The 22,082-nt window shown below is 42.3% G+C and overlaps 1 protein-coding gene across 1 annotated transcript in view; it reads right to left on the bottom strand.

The window, feature by feature from the left end:
- The window catches only part of RNF150 (ring finger protein 150), a 270,616-nt gene extending 248,943 nt beyond the window's left edge, over positions 1-21,673 (bottom strand). Inside the window, exon 1 of the mRNA XM_078069256.1 lies at positions 21,149-21,673. Coding sequence (XP_077925382.1) covers positions 21,149-21,632 — 484 coding nt within the window. The 5' untranslated portion in view covers positions 21,633-21,673. The remainder of the gene's footprint in view (positions 1-21,148) is intronic.
- Positions 21,674-22,082: the final 409 nt, after the last annotated feature.

Consider the following 22,082-nt stretch of genomic DNA (forward strand, 5'->3'; position numbering starts at 1 on the left):
TGGAGATTTAAATGCCAGGATTAGCAATGTAATACCAAATTCACACCCATAAAAAGGAATAGGCCTCTGGTAATGATTTTGTAAATTAAATCATTTCTCCAGATTGGCCTATTTACCTAATATTATTTGCCCTTGGGCAAATCTGGGTGGGAAAAAAACCTCCCAAATTAAGGGCCAGCATATTAGCTGGATAGGACTTTTGATATCATCTAGTCCGAGTAGATCATCATCAATCAAATCCAACAGCGTCAGCCCCTTGATCTCTTCACATCTGACATTGTTATATACCACTTTGCTGAAATTCACTCATTCCTAGGTTCCCATAATTTTAGTCATTTTGGCTTCTTTCTAACTGAAAAGTTCCTTTCCACTACCAATCTCCAAAATGCTGTCCCCTGCCCCCAGGCTTTGTCCTCCCCTTACACCTCCAGTGTTGTTCCCACCCATCCTCATTATTTCCAGTGTCAGGATTAGTGGCACAAACATCAGTGTGCAGCATCAGAAGTCTCCAAGGCAACACGCCCAACACCGAATCCACATGTTCCTTTTAAACCTTCTTCTTGTATTCCCTTTATGTCATTCCCAAAATGTCATTTTTTAGTCTACTTGCATATTCAGACACCAATTTCTAGAAATTTCTGAAATCTCTAGACCATTGTTACCAGCCTTATAATTAACATCCCCTAAAACCAAAGTCTCCTATACACACTCTTCAGTACACCTAGCACAATTAGTTTCTAAAGCAGAGCTCTGACAAGGTATGCTTAAAAACCTTTAATGATTTCCCGTCCCCTATGAAAGAAAATGTCCAATCTCCTCAGCATCCTTCCCATCTCAAACTAGTTTTTAGCCTCCTCTCACCGTAAGACCATCTACTTGTCACTCTGGTCCGTTCACCTTCTCTCAACAATCAAATAAATGGTTTCCTTTGCTTAAAGTGCTCCCATCTTTACTTTGCTCACAGTTCTCCTTATTTTAAAATGTCACCTTCTCTATAAAACCTCCAGCAAATCTCCAGACCACTTAATCATTCCTGGGTGTTCCTCTAATACTCTATTCACACTAATAATATCACACATCCACTCCATCCTTGTCAGTTAGACGGTAACCTGCTTCAGGAAAAAAGTGTTATAATGCTCTTTGTAAGATTTAATACACCCACATATAGTAGGTGTTCAATCAACAACTGCTAAGTAAATATGTCAACACAGTGAAAAATGCTTTTGAATTAAGATGTGAATTTGAGCCCTAGTTTGGCTAGAACTCAAACTCTGTGACCTTCAAGCTAATAGCTAATACTGTAAGCGAATAGTATCTCTTCCATCTATGAAGTATTATTGTAGGAGTCAATGAAATCAATTAAAGTATTATGTTAAATACAAATATATGAAGTATGATCCCAGAGTATAACCGTTTAATGTTTGTTCACCTGAAGTATACCAAAGGTTAAGAGATTCTACAGCCAATGCCCAAATTGGGGATGAGTATCAATGCAATGAACAGGTATTTTATCTATCTTAGCATTCAGTGTTCCTAGAAATCCAAGGTGACAATTTACTGCGATCTGTACAGCCTTAGGATATTAAGTATTAGCATGTAGAAGCACTATATAACATAGATGTGAATCCTAGTAGCGCATATTACTTTGCTTTCTTACTAGCAAATGCTATTACAGTGATTATATGTATAAATGCTTTATATAAATTAACCCATTTAATTCTTATAAAAACTTCATGAAATAGGTCCATTTTTCCCATTTTATATACAAGGAAAGTGAACCAGGGAGGTTAACGCGTATCAGGTAGCAAAGCTATTATGAGGCAGAACTGGGATCTGTGCCTACGCAGACCGGGTCTAGCCTGGCTCTAACCAGTAAGCCATGCAGCCTATCTAAAAAATGATGTGACAGGCCAGCACGATGCCTGACTGACAGTAAATCCTTGAAAATGTTCATTTCCTTCTGAACATAATGGCGCTCAAGTGATGGCGACACGTGCAAATGGTCATGAGGCCTGCCTGCTACATCATCTGATAAGCTTCCCATGCTCTATGGGCTCCATGGGAAGGGGATCTTGTCTGTATCATGTATTACCCTCCTTACTACATGAATAGAATTTCCAAGAAGACTAGAAAAGCTCAAACCATTTTAACTAGCTCTTACTTCATCCATGCCAATAGGGATGTCTTTTGTTCTTTTGTTGAATGATTAAAATGTCATTACCCTGGGCCGAGGCAAAGAGAGAGAGGTCAACCACTTTTATTCTTTGAGCTATTCTGGGGGTCTTTTGACACATCCCAACACATCAATTACACCTTCCATTCCAGGCAGCATGACGGTTCACACCGTATTAACTGGTATCCGTTCTCCCTCCCATCCCACCAAGCTGTTCCAGTTCCTTCTTGAGCATACCACTCAGGGAGGAAGGCTGGGAGGAACGCATCTCTGCAGTGCTCTGGGCCCATGCCTGCTTCAGACCTGGGGAGCACATCTTGATTACAAGCACTGGGGCACACCAGTCTGCAGAGCTCTTCCGGCCGGGCTAATCCTTACATACTCTAGTTGGTACCAGCAAGCTTTTGTCTTGAGAATATTTTTCTAGTTTAATACTTTTTTTTTTTTTTTTAAGATTTTATTTAGTTATTTGACAGAGAAAGCCACAGTGAGAGCTGGAACAAAGCAGGGGGAGTGGGAGAGGGTGAAGCAGGCTTCCCGCCGAGCAGGGAGCCCGATGTGGGGCTTGATCCCAGGACCCTGGGATTATGACCTGAGCTGAAGGCAGACGCTTAATGACTGAGCCACCCAGGCGCTGCTGTTTTTTTTTTTTTTAAAATAAATTCCATGTCTTTTCTTAGATTACTTACTGGTTCATTATCAATATTTTATGGTCCTATGTTTAATCATTTAAAAGGTCCTACACTAAGTGCTATACACTCATGCTCATAAAATTCTCACAACTGATGACATGGTAGCTCAATTCTATGAAGATTTTTTTTTTTACATTTTAACATCTCTGAAATCAGGATGCTTCTTATAAACAATACCGTGTCAAAGTTGTGATATTGTTTTTTTTCCTCAGTGTAATAAGATATTCTTCCATCTTAAAATCAGTGGTATTATAGATTCAACAAAATGTGCTAAGCACCATACTGATTGCTATTTTAAAGTTGAACACAGGGAGGCTCAACATCACTCAACACGCAACATTCGTTGCATTTACATAGCAAGCTAAATAAACATATTTGCACGTCAATAGAAGGAACTTTATCTTCTTTTTAACAGTTCCTTGCAGCCCAAAGACAGGGAATACATCCCATAATATGTGCTCGCAGCTCAGGCTCTGGAGTTTCACTGGTGCTCAAGTTCCAATTCTGCCACCAAATGAGTGTGATTTGGGGCATGTTGCTTAAACTTAATAACCTCATCTGTAGTCAAAATAATCTAACCTCAGAGGGTTTCTGAGAGGATTAAGTGAGATAACCTATGTAAAAGCTCATAGCACAATGAGAGATACAGAGTGGTCAACGAGTGGCAGTGATACTTTCATAAAATAAGGGAAAAAAGGGAATTAATTAGGTCTGCTTTGCTCTTTACCCCCAGCCCAATCTTATTACAAATAATATAATACCATTACTGTGCCTCTTTGTTCCTACATTTTGTGGGCATCGGGTGGCTCAGTCGGTTAAACATCTGCCTTTAGCTCAGGTCATGACCTCAGGGTCCTGGGATCAAGTCCCATGTCAGCTCTCTGCTTAGCTTTGAGCCTGCTTCTCCCTCTCCTTCTGCCTGCCACTCCCCCTGCTTGTGTTCTCTCGTTCTGTCAAATAAATAAAATCTTAAATTTTTTTTGTATGGTAAAAATTCTAGTTCTAAGCTTGAAGACGTCTACTGCCCATGCTAGCACTCTATAGTCATTTCAGTTCTGTACAACATCCTGAGCAACATCCTGCTTTGTAGAAGGTCAGTCCTCTGTACTAGGTAGTACAAAGGAATCCAGGGTATAGAAGGAATGACTCTGCCCTCAGGTCACTCCAAATCTAAGGATGGGGATACGCAACATAAGATTCATGGTAAAATATGCCAAATACTTTAAAACAAGTACAAAAAGTCTGAGAACATGTAAGGAAGAGTTCACATCTAGAAGGAAGCATAAGGAAATGCCTCAGAAAAGAGGAAGTATTTAAGACGGGCCTTGAGAGCAAGACAATAGATAGCAGATCCTAGGAACAGAAATGCATACACAAAAATAAATAGGCTTTTTTTTTTTTTACCTATGATGGAACAGACTAACAGAATAACCTTCACAATTAACAGAAGATTAAAAAAAACAAATAGCAATTTAAGATGAGAATAATCAAGGCAACAAGGACATGAGGGGCCAAGAGCCTAGAAAAAAGGAAAATACACTGAGGGGAGCCGTACATTTGCTGCCTCCCCAACTGCCCCCAACCCCCAGCGAATTTGTGAAGTGGGATCTCAAATCATAGTGACCGAACAGAAAGCAGCAGCCTGGGGCTTACTGCAATCTTACAAGTTGGGGTGAAACAAACAGGAGTTCAAGGCTACCTAAGTTGCCAGGACACATAAGACCAAGGACCCACATAAAAAGGAACGAGAGTACTGAGAACATTCTGCACGCAACTTCCTCCTAGGCCTCTGATGACACCTGAGCTGCGCATTATCAGTGGAAGATGCTTTCAAACCGCTCAGAAAGCAACTGTTCAGAGGCTACAAAGCCAATCAGCTATATTGGCAATCTCAGTAGCAGAGGGCAAAATCTGCTCCTCTGGATGCACCGAGGTTGGGGGCGGGGGGGGTTATCTGCTAAGTAACCCGAAGGGCCATGCCCGAGGAGTGAAGAGGACAGAAATTAACCAGTGTTCATCACAAAACCTGTGATGTACGTAAGTTATCAGGCCCAAAATGCCAACAGTGCCAAGGTAGAGAATTCTAATCCAGAGGAAGTGGTCCCTAAACCTGTCCCAGATACCACCCAAGTGAGTATCCCTCCCAACTACACTTCTCCCCTGCTAGGTAGTCTCCAGTAAGGCAAACTCTTGGGGCTTCATGGTTTTCCTTGATAAAATAAAATGATTAGGGGCCCCTAATCATTTAGGGGTGGCTCAGTCCGTTAAGCATCTGCCTTCAGCTCAGGTCATGATCTCAGGGTCCTGGGATCAAGTCTTGATCGGGCTCCTAGCTCAGTGGGGAGCCTGCTTCTCCCTCTGCCACTCCCCCTGTTTGTGTACGCATGCTCTGTCAAGTAAATAAAATCTTTTCAAAAAAATAAAATGATTAGGGCGCCTGGGTGGCTCAGTTGTTTAAGCGACTGCCTTCGGCTCAGGTCATGATCCTGGAGTCCCGGGATCGAGTCCCGCATCGGGCTCCCTGCTCAGCGGGGAGTCTGCTTCTCCCTCTGACTCTCCCCCTCTCATGCTCTCTATCACTATCTCTCTCAATAAATAAATAAAAATCTTAAAATAAAATAAAATAAAATGATTAATTCATATTTTTTGTCAATAAAATAAAGTGATCAAAATTGATGATCTCGGAAATCTTTCAGTAAAAGTCTGTTTCTATTTTGTGGTTGAATAAGTAATATAAGTAATACCCGGGTAATTTTGGTAATATAGACGAAAAAAATTACAAATCCACTGACCGGCAGGCAGATAAAAGGTCACGCTACAAGGGCCTTTTTGGCCTACTTGCACCCGGGGAGATTTGTGAACAAGGTAAAACAATGTACATATGTAAAGAAAAAAAATTCTCAGGAGTACTCTAATAAGAATCTTACAAGTAGAATATACTAGGAATGTTAAAATAAGCAACAGAAGAACACTAAAAATAGACAAGTGAATTACTGAGCATGAAGAACCACAAACCCAATTAAAGAAAATCTTATTTAAAATCAAGGGTGTAGCAATTTAATGAGCAAGCAAAACTGTTCTGGGATTACATGAATCAGACATCATCCAAGTCCAATTAAAATTCTAAACTATATATTATATATACACACACGTATACACACACCTATTTTTAAATTCCCATTATGACAGTAACAGTGTCATTCTTTTATTTTGACCTGGAAATATTTTTCTTGTAAACGGGGTTTGGCAGTGGTTTGCCATGTTAAGAGTAATTACAAACTTAGGAAAATCACAGTAGGATAAATTTGAAGGGAATGATTTACTTATAAAACTAAAAATAACATTCAGTGGTAGAAATTTGCAGAGACCCTTTTACTTTAATAGCATTAGTAGACAAAAGCCTGATGCAATTCTCTAAGAACACCATCGTTTTTAACTGATGGGAATAAATCACTCGAACTAGAACTATTCTGTAAGCCACAATTTACAGACAAGGACTATAATATACCAAAGACATGACCATATCCACAGGGGACAAGGTTTGACTTGTGGAACAATTAAATCCATAGTAATTTATACCTTATACTTCAATAAGAAATATTTCTTGTGCAACCAAGGAATTACATTGCTGCAGATATGCAATAAATTTAACAATGGCATACTAAGTTTCCCAATTCTTATGGGAAACAAAGTTTCTATACATCTTATTATCTACAAAGAAATTTTTCCCCTCATAAAAAAGTACACTGAAACAAAAATTAGTAGAAAGTCAAAGAAAGCCTACACGCCTCACAATATACTTGAAATTTATATAGATCTGGATTAAAATACCAGCTTTGCCTCTGTCCATCTGTGCCTTTGGGCAAGTTTCCAACTCACAGGGTCTGTGAAAGGAGTAAAGTATGAAAGACACCTAACACAGTGCCTAGAGCCTTATGTGTTCACGAGCATCCACTCTCTTCCTTCTAATATTTATTAAGTCCAACCAAGATTTGCGGAGTTCTAATAAACAAGGTGGCAGATTTAATATATAAGCCTGGAGCCAGAAGAGGTGATTTGCTGAAAGAATGTCTGGGCTTATTCATAAAAGGAGAATTTCCCTCAGTGGTCTTCCATGGGAAGAGAAGACGGGGCATGTGGAAAGAGCACAGTGGCTATTATTTATTATTCACATTTACATTATTTATTATATACATGCCTCCCCCCAAGAGTGGCTGCTGATGGGCTCGGCTCCCCCACTATCGTCTGGTCACCTCACCTGAAGCTTTGTCAGAGCTCCCGTTCCGCGGGCCCTAATCCCCGGGGAACTGGTGTTGGGCCTGTTGAATGGCCCTAAACTCACGAATAGCAAGGCACAGTCCGACTGTGTCCATCACTGCGTTGCTAGACAGCAAGGCACGGGAAGGTAGAGAGGGTTACGTCACACCTTCTTGCCTTTGAACCCCGCTGCCCTGTCACCTTGGCAACTGAACACCCAGCCGTTTTGGATGATCCTGTTTCCTTGAGTCTCAGGTTTTTCTTCGCCTGGAGTATAGTTCAATAACAGCAAACACTGTACACTTATAGAACACTTGTCACATGGGGTTGAAGTAGTAGCTTCTTCAAACTGCCTATTAGCTACAGAAAGGAAGCATGTCTTCTTCGCCAGAAATTTCCATTCCTTGAAAAAGATGGATGGAATCTGGGGCTGAGACTCACCCAGAAGCACAGGACAATGGAGTGAATACTGACAGTGACACCCCCCCACCTCCCACCAATCAGCCCCCCTGTGTGACATCTTTTTTTAGAAATATGGTGGTTACCAAATAGGCCAAGCAAGGAAATGGCCTATTTCAGGGTTACTCTTCCTTTGAAAAATGATGCCCCATTTCAGTAAGCAAATCAATCAAGGGCCAGAGTTCGAGCTGTTGTTTTCTGATTCAAATTATTCTGATGGTAAAAGTGATGAAATGCAAACAGGAAACAGAATATATTTGCATGAGTCAATGAACTGCAATTGTTTTAACAGAACAGTGACAGCAAGCACTGTGTTCCAATATCCTAACCTACTCAAATTTCATTTTAATGTCAATATCACCTACTCTGAAATGCACAAAATGTACCTTAGTAATTACGTGCCACCTTTTCAAAGAATAAATATAAAAATAATGAGCAGACTCATGGTTACGCTACGGTTCAAAAATGCTTCTAAGGTTCTATTTAGCTTCACTAAAGAAAATGGCTTTTTTTCCTTTTACCTACAATGTATTTTTCACAATAGGACTAAATAAAACACAAAGTCTTCTTGAGTAATAAGCTAAGATATACTTAATATAGTATCTCCCTAAAAAAGGGAGTAAATTGGTTAGTATTAGACAGCAGTAAACCGAATTAAAGAGTCATTTCATTTTACCAAAGATGATTTTCTAATTTAAAAGAATCAAGTTTTAATTAGGTAAATGGTTTTTCAAGATAGTCGTAAAGGTCAACAGGATGAAAGATACTAAAGACTTTTTAATGTACAGAACTTAGATTGTATGTAATAAAGCATTACTGCAGGTTTTTTTTTCTGAGCATGGCCCCGTGAGAGGGACACTTAACCTCTCCTGTGCAGGCTTAGTGTGTGCAAGGTGAGCCTCAGAAGAGGCTGATTATTTCCTTTAAATGCTTGGTATGAAGGCCAGGTACCTCCCACCAGGTGAATGGCATCAAGATGAGTCATGATTCACCAGATTAATATTACCACAGATTGGCAATCATTCAAGAAACCCGTGCTAGTTACCAGGGCAAGGGGCTGGGAGGCATAAAGCACCTGCACTCAGAAAGCTCACAGTCTAGCAGGAGAGATTTCATCTCAATAAAATAGAATCCGTTTCATATAATCAATGCATTTATGAAAGGAAAGAACAACAAAGTAATGATGCAGTATGTGTTTTCTATAGAAATAAACTCTTAAATTGATAGGGATAATATCACTTAATTGCTTCAAACTGTGCATACAGTTGAGCTAAAAAGTAAAGGCATGCAAATACATAAGAAATTAAATACATTCTAGAGAAAACTTCAATGCTGCAACCAACAGTTGCTTTAACAAATTCCTTACTCAGATTTAAGAGAAAACTTGAGATTTCTCTCATTGCCCAAAAGGTCACAATTTGGCATATCTCACCGATCATTTGTCATTTACTATTTCCTTCATTGGAGAAATCCTGACATCCTCTTCCCTGCCCCATTAACTTTAGATTCTTCTGGAATGAAGTAGTGTGTACACAGAGAGACAGATTCATAAACTATACAGGTAGGGTTTACCATCAACCTATAACCTTTCCTTGCAGTAACACTCGGGTCCCCTTGAAGTATGAAGTCTACCAGATGCCCAACTCCGAGTAAAAACATCCAGGCAGCACTATGCCCAGCTACTTCTTTCAGATCTCTTGCTGTATTTCATAACAGCTGACTCCAAAAGACATTTCTATTCCATTATCCGTTAAAAAAAAAAAAAAAGACCCCTTGACCTCCAGAGCAAAGGAGCCATGCAAAACTCTGAAGGAAACCTGCAAAAAATTGAGCGTGGTGACTGGTAACTCTCCCTGCCCACTTGAGTGCTTAACTCCCATGATTCCAGAGCTACCATATTGTACTTTACTGAAAGGTATTCCCCTCAGGGTACAGGTGACATAAGAGCAAGTGGAATTGAGAAAAAAAAAAAGTTGGTTAAATAAGGGGGAAACAGATAAATGACTACCAGATATTCCTGTTTGGGAGTCATTCTCACACATTTCAGAAGTATAAAGAGATGATTTGCTGTATAAATACATAATTCTATCAGAAAAGCTGGAGGAAAGAGTATTCCAAAGGCCCCGAGGTGGCAGCAAGTTGGGCATATCTGAGGACCAGCAAGAGGGGCTGGGAAAGACAGAGGGAGGGGAAACATGGCTGGAAAAGAGGCTTGGACAGGAGGCAGGGGCCGAGGCAGGGGCCAAGCCGGGCCAGGCCCTGGGGGTGGCAGCAAGAACTTGGACTTGGTTCCAAGTATGATACGCAGACCCTGGAAGATCTGAGCCAGGAAGCGATGTCCTTTGATTTTTGAAACTTCATTCTGTCTGCAGCATGGGGACCAGACTGCAGGGGGCAGGAGGGGAAGCTGGACATCAGCCAGGAGTGACAGCAGTCCAGGCAGAGATCATGATGGCTGGGAATCAGCTGGTCAGATTGTAGTCTGAGTCCGAATATATTTATTTTGACAATAATCATAGTTAACATTAAATGCTCACAGTTGCCCCTTTCCTGCGTAGCGTAGGTTCACAACAGTTCTGATGGATAACACATTCACAGGTGAAGACTTAGGTTAATCACTTGCTTCCTGAGCTTCCAGTCCTCTCTGCCCGGCAAGACTCTCAGTTCTTGGCAGCTCCTTTTCCACTATGCTCAAATCCTAGAGTCCTCCCATCACTCTCACCAGAGAACTTCAAGTTTCTATCTCCATACCTATGGTGCTTTAGGTCTCCCTAGGCAAGTGACTCTGTCAGAGTCCAGGCCCAGGCCAACTGGGTACCAGAATTTTTGTTTTTACTACCATCACCTCCATATGAGGCCTCCTGAACCGGGTAATGACAACCATGAGGTGCCAAATGTGATATTTCCTACTCAGTAAAAATACCATGGCAATCTCTACCTCTTATGCCAGAAGCCTACAATCAAGATAATGAACATTTAGCACATCACTGAAATTTCACCCAATTAAAATGTCTAATCTTTTCTGACTCATTATTGTACTCTTTTTGACTGTTACAGAAGTTTGTGTGCTTTCCTGTACTTGCTGTGTTTGCCATCTGTTTGTGTTCTTGCTGGTCTCCAAAATCTGGTTATTATTAGTGAATCACTACCTCATGTCTTGAAATAATACTTATTGTACACACCCTCGTAGTTTTAATTATAATCCTGAAATTTAAAAAATTCTCATGTAGAATTCAGATACTATCGAAGGAAAAAAACAGTATTTCTTTAAATTATTAAGAACCATGGAACGTAAGAACTCAAGGAGGCCTTTAGATTCACCCAGTGTGGTGGCTGTCAACCCCAGCTGCACATTAGAATCATCTGGAGAGTGCTCTGCCCACCACACTAATTACATCGGAATCTCTCCATGTGGAACCTGGGCATCTGTAATTTTTAAACTCTCCAGGTGATTCTAATGTGCAGCCAGAGTGGAGAATCACTGCTCTAAACCATGACCCCCTCCAGGAGCCTCCTGCTCATCACTTTCAAATGGAAGAAAAGGAGACCCAGAGCGGGGAAGTCACTTGCCAATGGTAAAGCCAATTTGAGGTAGAACGACAACTGAAACCTGCATTTCCTAACACAATTTGCACTTAACATCTCCAAGACTTAGATGAAGGTAAGGGAACAGAGGGGGTTCCACCAATTGCAGTCCTAATGATTTTATTACCCAGGCTTCATTTCTTCTGATTGGCGCCCTCCTGTGTCTTGCCCCAGCTGCCAGACTGGTCTAGCTTGGAGCAAAGTCATGCAGAAAAGCTAGGCTAGGCCCCCACAGCAGCACCCATAACTGACAGACGTATTCTTTCTCCTTCAGTGGAGCCATCCTAGAGAGTGAGCATACCTCTGAAGACTTCACTAAGTGGATTACCAAAACCCTGCTCCACGCTACCCATGAAAAACCTCTAACTAGTCCCATATTGAGGAACTTGACTGAAGTAATCATGGATATGCACCCATTTTTAGGTAAATAAGGATGTTTACAGTAGCACTGTTTATGTAGGGGGAAAGTGGGATCATCACAGAAATATCATGGAAACAAATTTCAAAATGTACCCTTAAATTTAAGAAAACTATAAAACATGCAATATATTCCCAATTTGGTAAAAGTAAATATGTATCCACATTATGAAAAAAAAAAGATTTGAGTGGTTGGGTTATAGATGGTTTTTATTATCTTCCCTCTTTTTAAATGTTCCATATTTTCAAGTTTTTCTTCTTTTTTTTTTTTTAAAGATTTTGTTTATTTGAGACAGCAAGGGAGACAGAGCACAAGCAAGGGGAGTGGGAGAGGGAGAAGCAGACTCCCCGCTGAGCGTGGAGCCCGATGTGGGGCTCGATCCCAGGACCCCGAGATCACGACCTGAGCTGAAGGCAGACGCTCAACAACTGAGCCACCCAGGCGCCCCTTAAGTTTTTCTATAAAGCATGTGTCTCTCATTTAAAACGAGAAAAATATATATTTTCTAAAGCAGGACAATAAACACATGTCCAGAATTGTATTTGGTTACAACTTGTTTTTGATACCCTTCTGCTTATGTCTTTTTCCCTTCAGACCAAGAACATGAACCAGGCACTTACTTCCTGCCACATTCTCCAGGAGGAATAAACATTTTAACAGGAGACTCTAATTAGAATCTCCCTGACTTCACTTATGTAAGTCAAAAGCTAAGAAAAATTTTAGTGTCAGAATATTTTTTCATGACATTAGAAACATATTAACATGGTCTATCTTTCTAATCTCCAGGTTATTTAACAGATCTTAATATTTCCTGAGCACTTTCCATGTACCAGGGACTCCTAGGCTTTGGGAACTTTACGATGAACAAAAAATTAAAGCCTGTTTCTTGTGGCTCTTATGTGGGGGCGGGGGGAAGACAGACAATAAAACATGTTAATGAGAAGTAAAATGAAGCAGGGGAGGGGTAGGGAGTGCTGGGAATGGTGAGTGGGGGAGGGATGCTGCTATTTTAAATAGAGGAGCTGGAGAGTGCCTTAGTGGTGAGGTCACTCACTTTAGAAAAGGGACCTGACAGAGGCAGCCAGTCCTGTGGGTATCTGGGACAAAGAACATTTCAAGCAGCTTTTTACATAGTTCACACATATTTCTGGTAAATAAAGGGGAAAACATCTTTCCTGTTCCACTATTCTTTGGGACATTTGAAATCACATTCCTGATGGAGGGTTAGTTAGTTCACAGCTACAGAATAGCCTGAAAAATATCTTCTGTGGAAAGTGGGGACCAGAAAAGAAAAATTTTAGGGAAAAAAAAAGGGATTTGTGCAGGTCAACACTTAGAAAAATGTCCAATCTTTGCCTTTTCAATAGTGTTTTAGTGAACTATGTAAAAAAAAACTATGATGGAGAGATAGGTTGAATTGCTTAAAAAACAAAACATTGCTTGGATCTTACCTAAAATATGTACTAATTATAGATTTTTGCCTGGAAAGGACATGAATGAGCCATACATTTAACACAAAATTATTTCTAATCTTTAACCTTTATTAAATGCATGAACCTGTATTTCATACAAAAAAGGCTAACAATCTATGCATAAGCTTTAATTTTATGACAAATGATTATTTCTACTGAAGTGTTTCTACACTTATATATTATGGAAAAGACAAAAATTTTTAAGATACTTACAGAAATCAATTTATTACCAATGCTTTTGAAGTAAAAGAAATTTAACTTTCCTCTCATATAGAAAAAAGGACTAGAAACATAATATTTTTATTTCAATCTGTAAAACACACTTCTCTTACCTTAAGTTAAACTGCCAAGGGATTAATCCTTAAGAGTTTAAAATAAAAGATGACATTATACTTATAGACAAGGTTTCCATGGGACAAAACCACTGTAATTGCAGCTTCATAAAGAACAATCATGCAGCACAAGGCGGCCTTTTTTTCTCTTGGGGTTTTATATAACCAACAAAATCCTCAAAAGTGGAGATAATCTGAATAGGATTTGAGTTCCATTTTAACTCAAATTCACCATCTCTCAATTTACATGATCAAATACAGGGTATTCTGGCATCACCTCAGTCACTCAGCAGTAAGGGAAGATGGCCTCTAGAGTGTATACAACATGGAGCATCTCCTCTAGGGATAAGCCGAAGACTTTCAGGGGCTGTTAAAATATTAAATTCTTTATATACTAAGTTTTATGTCCAGAAATGCAACAATAATGGTTACATTCCTTTTCAAAAATGGAGCCTGGTTTCTAGACAAATTAATGTTGCATCAAGAAGCACAATTGCTCCTTTCTGAAAAACTAGAAGTTCTAAAGTCCCAGGTTCTTTCTAAATCTTTCCAGATTTCTTAGTCATAAAATTCCTTCCTTTTTGAGAAGCCTGGGGATCTTTAAGAACAGAGCCATCAGGAGAGAGGAGGATGGAATGCTTACTGAAGATTGGAAGGTGGACGGTAGGATTCTTCCAAATCCCCCAGACATGTATTTCTATGACCCGAACTGAGTAAACAAGTCATATGGTTTCTTGAAATGCCCAGGCCATATTAAGTTACACTGCCAGGAATGTTATCTAATACTGACACTGAATTATGGCTTTTAATAACAGAGTCTGGAATTCCTGGCTATTGGAGGTCTGTCTGCCATTAGAGAGTCAGGTGAAGAAGCAGTTCGTGCCACAAAAGTAAGTACATAAACACTAAGTGTGGAGGGTGAGATTGTTTGGCCTGGGAGGTTAAGAACAAGCGTAAATGATATTTTCCTCTTAAGACACATAGAGAAAAGCAAAGTGGAAACTGAGGCTCTTAAGTGTTTCTTAAATATCCAAATGATAGAAAATCACGGGTGCTCAGGCTTCAGAAGACCCTTAAGGTATCAGCCAGTGGAACCCTGTGCACGACTCCTACATTCAGCAATTCCACAACAACCCCGTTCAATTTCAATCTGAACACAAGAGAAAGCTTCATCTACCCCAGGAAGCCTCTCCCCCTCATACAGTTCTATCCCTGTGAACATTTCCCTTTACTAAAAGAAGTCTGCTTTCTAAAACTTCTCTTCATTAACCCTGGTTTGACTCCATAAAGCGAGGGCCCCAAATACACTGGCCTTGGGGTTGAGGCAGGGGCATAAAGGAGTGGCACAGGCCAGAAGTGATGGGGACTAGGGCCAACTGAAGAGCACACTGCCCATATCAATGGCTAGCCACTGTTCTGCTCCAGCCGGCTGCTGCCATGTGGGACACGGGTCCCTGTCGTCACTTTTTGTGATGAAGAGCCAGAAATCTGAATTTTAGTGGAAATATCTTGATTTTTGAATGTATAAGGAATTATGGAGTTCAAACAACTCTTAGTGATCAACTAACCAAAACCTTTTATAGGGAGAGAAAACGGAGATCCAGAATAGAAAAAGCGACTGACCCCAAGCCAGTTAATCAGAGGCATGCCTGAAGGCAGAGAGCCCTAAACATAAGGTCCCATCTCTTCCAGCACAAAAATGCAGCGTGTGAGTCAACAGTGCATCCAGCCCATAGACTTGTTAAAGTATTCTGAACTAAGAAATCAGCTTTAGCTCACTTCCTGTTATCCATTAAGTCATCACAGTCCACGTCTAGTTTTTATAGCATCCTTTCAAGTTGCGAGAATATGAAGGAGCAGTTATAAGCACAGGCTCAGGAGATACACTACTCAGGTTTGCAAGCCTGGTTCCACCACTTGCCACCCGCAGGGCACCTCTCCTGTCCAGGCTTCATTCAGTTCCTTGGTCTGTGAAACGGGGATAATAGTACCCACCTGAGTGTTGTTGGGAGAATTAAATGAGCTAATACGCATAAGGTGCTTACAACACGCCTGACAGAGTAAGCACTCCATGGCCAACATTATTACTTCCCAGAGAGAGAACTACAATATGCTAAAAAAGAGAGTTAATGCAAACATACTAATTAAAGCAAAACCACACATGTCCTAGAAAATTAGGAGTCCTGAAAAAAAATTATAGCAGCTAGTCCCTTTAGAGAGGTTAAGGCAAAGGTAGCCTTTAGAAATTAAAATACCGGCCACAAATGTAGCATGAACCCATAAATTAAACTCTTAGCACCCACCAAAACAAGAAAGTGTCAATAAGCTTCCTGTTTTCTCCTCCAACCTTGGTCAAGTCCTAATATACAAAGGATATACTGCATCCTGGGCTCCTCCTCACCAAGCTGAGCTTACTCTCTAAACAATTCAACCATCTCTTCCCTTCTGTTGTCTCTAAGGACTATTAGGGACCAAGTCCCTCAAAAGTTCTTCCATTCAGCTAGACATTTAGTCTTCTCATTTCCCTTTCACTATACACTAGCAATAGACGAAGAGAGCAAATACATTCTTAAAAAAAAAAAAAGAAATGTATCCTTCCTTAAATGTCACAACCCACTCACAAACTGTCTCCACACACTCATAGATCTACCATGTATATCATGCAGGTCCCTGCTAGGAGATTTCAATTTAAGCCAAGAGAAAAAGCACATACGCAACAGGAGAATCCTCAAATGTTCACCAACCATCAGAGGGAGCTGCAATACCCTGTCTCAAATCACAGAAGCCACGAACAGAAATTAGCACTACCGCTCTGGTCTCCAAAGCAGGACAGGGTAAATAAAGCGACCTTTCCCAGGGCCTCAGTGCACCCTAAGGGTCTGATGATCCAGTTTAAGGCTCTGTGTATCACCGTGTACAATGCTTACAAGGGTTACATTTATTGACTGCTAGGTGCTGGCTACAGAGCTAAGCACTGTACAGGTACTCATTTAATTACCATACGAACCAAGGTAGGTACTGTTATCTCATCTCACAAACAGGGAAACTGAAGCCCCTGAGGTGTGCAGTCACTTGCTGAAAGTACAGTGAGAGGGGCACCAGGGTGGCTCAGTGGTTTAAGCGTCTGCTTTGGGCTCAGGTCATGGTCCCAGGGTCTCGGAATCAAGCCCCGCAGCCGGCTCCCTGCTCGGTGGGGAGCCTGTTTCTCCCTCTCCCTCTGCCCCCTCCCCCTGCTTGTGCATGTGCGCACTCTCTCTCAAATAAATAAAATCTTTAAAAAAAAAAAAAAAAGATACACAGTAAGAAAGCAGGAGAGCGAGGACACAAACCCAAGTGGTTGGCTCTAGAGGTTACACTGATTAACCACTTCCCAAAATTGCCACTACAGATTTCTGGTAGGACTTTCCTCAGACTGTAGCCTAAGAAGGTTCACAGGCATCTGACCAGCTCCAAGGAGATAAGCGGGGTGTCGGGGCCTTTACCTTGCCCCTGACAGTTCACTTCTGGGACTCTCACTGGCAGAAGCAACATTCCCATATAGCTTTTACTCAAGGAAAACTTAGAGGCTCTCTAAAGCACAAAGAAGGCACTTCTCCACATCCTTTTATAGGGGACATGTAAAATCTGTGGTCTGTGGGAAGAGGTAGATTTTTCTCTATTAATCTCTCTTCTGGTCAGACAAAAAGTGTATGAGCTCAAAGTCCAGGAAAAGACAAGTGATGGCTAGCAAGGAGAAAAGGAGCAAAATGAAAAGCGGAAAAAAAGAAAATCAAGAGTATGTTAAAACTATTAGTCCCCAAGGAAATGCAGCTTAAAACCACAATGAAGATACCACTCTTCAACAGTTTGGCCAAAGTAAAAAATGTAACAAGTGTTAATGAGGATATAGAGAAAATGGAACCCCCATATAGTGCTGGTGGGAGTGTGAAATGATGCAGTTGCTTTGGAAAACAATCAGGCAGTTCCTCAAAAGGTTGTGAAGGACCCAGACATTCCACTTCTACGTATATACCCAAGAGACATGTCCACACACAAACTTGGACACAAACATTCGTAGCAGTATTATTCATAAAAAGCGGAAGTTACCTAGATGCCCATTAATTGATGAATAAATGAAATGTGGTATATCCGTACAAAATATGTGCAACAAAAAGGAATGCATACATGCTATAGCATTGATAATGAAAGAAGCAAGGTCACATAAAACCGCATATTACATGGTTCCATTTATAGATCTTCCTCAGCTTACAATGGCATTACCTCCCAATAAACCCATTATAAGTTGAAAATGCACTTAGTACACCTAACCTATGATCATAGCTCAGACTAGCCTCCCTTAAACATGTTCAGAACAATTGGTCCACAGTTGGGCAAAATCATCTAACACAAAGCCTATTTTATAATGTGTTGAAGATCTCATGCAATTTTTTTTTAAGATTTTTATTTATTTGACAGAGACAGAGCGAGAGAGGGAACATAAGCAGGGAAAAAGAGGGAGAAGCAGGCTTCCCGCCGAACAGGGAGCCCGATGCGGGGCTCAATCCCAGGACCCTGGGATCATGACCTGAGCCGAAGAGACGCTTAACGACTGAGCCACCCAGGCGCCCCAAAGATCTCATGTAATTTATTGAATGCTGCACTGAAAGTAAAACAGAATGGTTATATGGGTACGGAAAGGTTGTTAAGTGTATCAGTTGTTTATCCTCCTGACTGAGTGGCTGGGAGCTTCAGGGGGCTGCCGCTGCCGGGCATTATAGAGGATCAAGCTGCATATTGCTAGCCCAGGAAAAGATCAAAAATCAAAATTCAAAGTACAGTTTCTACTTAGTTGTATCACTTTTACACCATCATAAAGTCAAACTATCGTAACTCTAACTCAGGGAACCATCTGTAAATGAAGTGTCCAGAATAGGCAAATATGCAGAAAGTAGATTAGTCATTGCCTAGGGCTAGGGGGTTGCGGAGGAATGAGGAGTAACTGCTAAGGCACAGAGGGTTTCTTTTTGGAATTAGTGGTGAGGGTTGTACAATTCTCAGTATAGTAACAGCCGTTAAATTGCATACTTTAAGTGTGTGACTTGTAAATGTGAATTCTCTCTCCATAAAGCAGTCATTTTTTAAAAGACTTAAAAACTGGTTACCAAGTAAAACTACTAGTGTATTCCAGGAGAATCCGTGTCTTTGTAAATGAGAGACCATAATTGCAGAAGTTGTAGAAACCCAAAATCATTTCAGCAAGGAAAAAAAAAAAATCAGAAAGTCTATATGGAAAGGGGAAGGGGAACCGATTTAATTTCAAGGTAGTGGGTGTGTTGGGGTCATATCACCCCAAATGCATAGATATTATACGATGGGATGCATAACTAAATTCTGACCTGCTCATCTGAAAGCTATCAGTTCCAAAAATAAAGGATTTAGAGGAGAGGTGAGATTTAAAAACAAGAAAACAGGCAAAGGCTGACATTAGTTAGCTTTTTGGAGACTCTAAAAGTTTACAAATGTAAGGATCCTCTAGCATGTTGCACCCCAGGTTCACAAAATAAGAATATGGATTTGAGCCTAAAATATACACCATTTCCTAAGATGAATTTAGAAATCGGACTTAAATTAACTAGAAGTAGTAGAGCCTTCAAGTTCTGGAGCTAAGGGTAAGACATGAACAGCGAGATCAGTGCTGGGATCTCAGTGTTTGAAATTTGGGAAAAATATTTAAAAGTGAAGGGTCTGCCAAGCCACCCAGTCATGTATCTCCTTAATAATGAGTCTGTAGCAGAAATCAATGCAATCTCTGACTAAAGTGAATACAGAGTCCTAAGGTGGCAATATGTCAAATGACAATATGGAAGTTTCATGGCCATTAGCTGACACTGCGTTAACACATTTTCGGAAACAGAATAATAGAGAACTTTGTTTACATTTTTTAGCCTTTAACTTTCAAACTATTACCAAACTGTTTACTCCCACTCTGTGTTAAGCATCATTTGTATGGAAAAAATCAGCCTACTGCTTTCTTTAAGAACAGGCAAGTCATTAATTGATCCAATGTGTTGGCAGTTGTGGAGAACCTTTTCAGACAGGAACAAATGATGCCTCTTTCTGTTCAAAGAAGCCAAGTTTAACATTTCACGCATACGCACAGAGAAACATTTAAGGAATCCTGCTAATTAGCTAACAATCCTCTTGGAATTTACAGAACCAAAAAAACCTTCACAACCCCTCAAGTCAGAGTTTAGATATTAAATGTTTAAAGATACTTTACATGACCTAAAGTGCTCCTCCATAGTCCTCCAAATCCTTGAATATCATAAAGTTTAAGTAGTGCTCCTAGGACTCAATGTTGGGGTACAATCTTTTCCCCCACAAAACTGCTGAGCTCCAAGAAAATATATCAAGTGCTCCTAAATGCTGTATCATAGCGTTTCTAAGTGAACTGCCTCTCCTCTTCATTAAGGGGCTGCATTTTTCTGGCCTATGTGTTAAAAAGCACTGAACTTTCCCCATTTCACCTGTTTGTGTTAAGCTTGACAGGTTCCTTGTTGAAGGCAGCTGGTGTTGATTACCAGAGGCAGACCAATGCTATACCTCATTAACAGGTGATAACAGCTCTCAGAAGGAAAACTTGTTCCCAAGAATGCACCCCCCCAACAATACAGCCAAAGCTTGGTGTTTCATTTCAGTAGCATCACTGTTTATTAAGAAAATGACATTTTTGATCAGGCAACTCCAGTCAGAAAATGCATCTGTCATTTCTATCCCCCCGCCCCCTTATGGATGCTACGGCCTCAATCCAGGAACCCCTCTGGGGAAGGAGGGCCCAACTCAAGAAGGCCAGTCTGCTAAAAGTAGCTGGTTATGGCGGAGAAGCTTGGAGAGGTTTTTTTGTTTTATTCCTACCGCGGAAGCAGTGGTATGTCAGGCCTATGGATAAATAAATACGAGTTTCAGGGCAATAATGTATTTCTAGCCCTGGCATCCCTCAATCATTAAGAAAAGCTTATTCTTTCTACCCTGAAGTCGCCTCATTCTCGCCAAAAAGAAAGCCTTCAGCATAATCTCCCAATTAGGCAAAGGATAATGCAATACTGGAAAACTAGGCATAACTTTATGGCCACCATGCTCTTCTTGGCTGGTGGAGGATTATTTACCATCGTGCCTGCACGTCAGCTTCTCCGAATGACACAACACAGGACTTTTATTATTATTTACGATGTGCGTCACCCAGCGGGGGGGGGGGGGCTCTTAATCTCCCACGAAGGGCTGAAACCTGACTTGAAGGAGCAAGTTAGCGGTGGTGAGCTGCCAGCACCAGTAACCCTACCCGCCTCCTGACACACAAACGCCTGCATCAGGAGTGTACCTGATGCACACACTAGTGCAGAGCTATCAGATCTACCGGTTCCAAACAGGTGCGGGGCCGGTCAATAAATATGCAATATGCGAGCCCTGCTCCCAAACTTCACCTTCCAGATCCTCCTCGGGAAAGTTAGCCCACCTCGGCGAACCCACGTCGCAGGAGCGCTATGCTAATCGGAACACACTCTCTGGTACCCCCCCTTTCCCCGATCCGATTAGTCCTGCTCTGTAAACCCCCCGAAGTAACGCGAAGCAAAACTTAATAGGCACAGGGAACAGAGACGCGTCTTCTCCGCAGACTTCCCAGAAAGGAGCTAATCGGCAGGCGCTGGATCCTTCTCGGCACCTACATCCCCTGGGGCTTCCCCCTCCCCCGCGCCCGCTGCGCACCCGCCGGGGGCGCTTACCTGCATGGGACATGGTGATGGTCTCGTTGGTGTTGGAGCCCACGTTGAAGATGACCACCGCGGAGGCGTTCTGTAGGAACGCGTTCCGGATCTTATCCCTGTACGTGCAGTTGCCTTTGGGGATGAGGGCTATCCAGTTCTTGCCGTGCGCCGGGGCGGCGAACTTGGTGTTGGGGTCGCAGGCTAGGCGGTCGTGGGCCGAGCTAGCCATGACCACCTCCCCGCGGGCGTCCTGCTTGGGCGAGTGCTCCCCGTAGCGCCCGCACTCAGTCTTCTCGGTGTGCAGCTCGGTGCCGCCGCCGCCCGCCACTCCGGGCCCGGGGTCCGGCGCGGGCTCCGCGTAGGTGATGTTCACGAAGGCGGTGTACCATTCCTCCTTCTCAGCCACGGTGAAGTCCAAGCAGAGCAGATGCACGAAACAAAAGGAAAGCAGCCATGTTGAGAGAGCCAGACTGCGGCACGCTTGGATGAGAGACCTTGCCATCTTTATCCGCCGGGGCCCCCTTCCCGCCCCCCGCGCCCTCCCCCCGCCCCGTCCCGTCCCTCCTCCCCAGCCCCGGCCAACCCTGGGCCGGCGGCTTCTCCTCCTCCTCCTCCTCCCGTTCACTCCGGGGACCCGCGGGCCCGCGGCCGGGACGCGCAGCCGCCGCGGGGGCCGGATTCCGAGCGAGGGGATGGCGCCGGCCCCTTCCCCTTTCAGCTGGAGCGTGGCGGTTGCATTTCGCTTCAGCGGCGCTGGAGGGGCGCGGGCGGAGGAGGCGCTTGGGCTTGCGGAGGAGTCCAGCGGCCGAGTGTCCGGCTCCTTGGCGCGGCTTCTGCTTCTCTCATAGGGGTGGCAGGGGCCCCAGGAGCTGCGGGGTGGCGGCTCCGCGCGCTCCGGCCCCGGCGGGGGCGGGCGCGGCTGCTCGAAGCCCGAGGTGCTGCCGCGAGCGTC

This window comes from Halichoerus grypus, chromosome 3 (genome assembly GCF_964656455.1).
Source record: "Halichoerus grypus chromosome 3, mHalGry1.hap1.1, whole genome shotgun sequence".
Lineage (NCBI taxonomy): Eukaryota > Metazoa > Chordata > Mammalia > Carnivora > Phocidae > Halichoerus > Halichoerus grypus.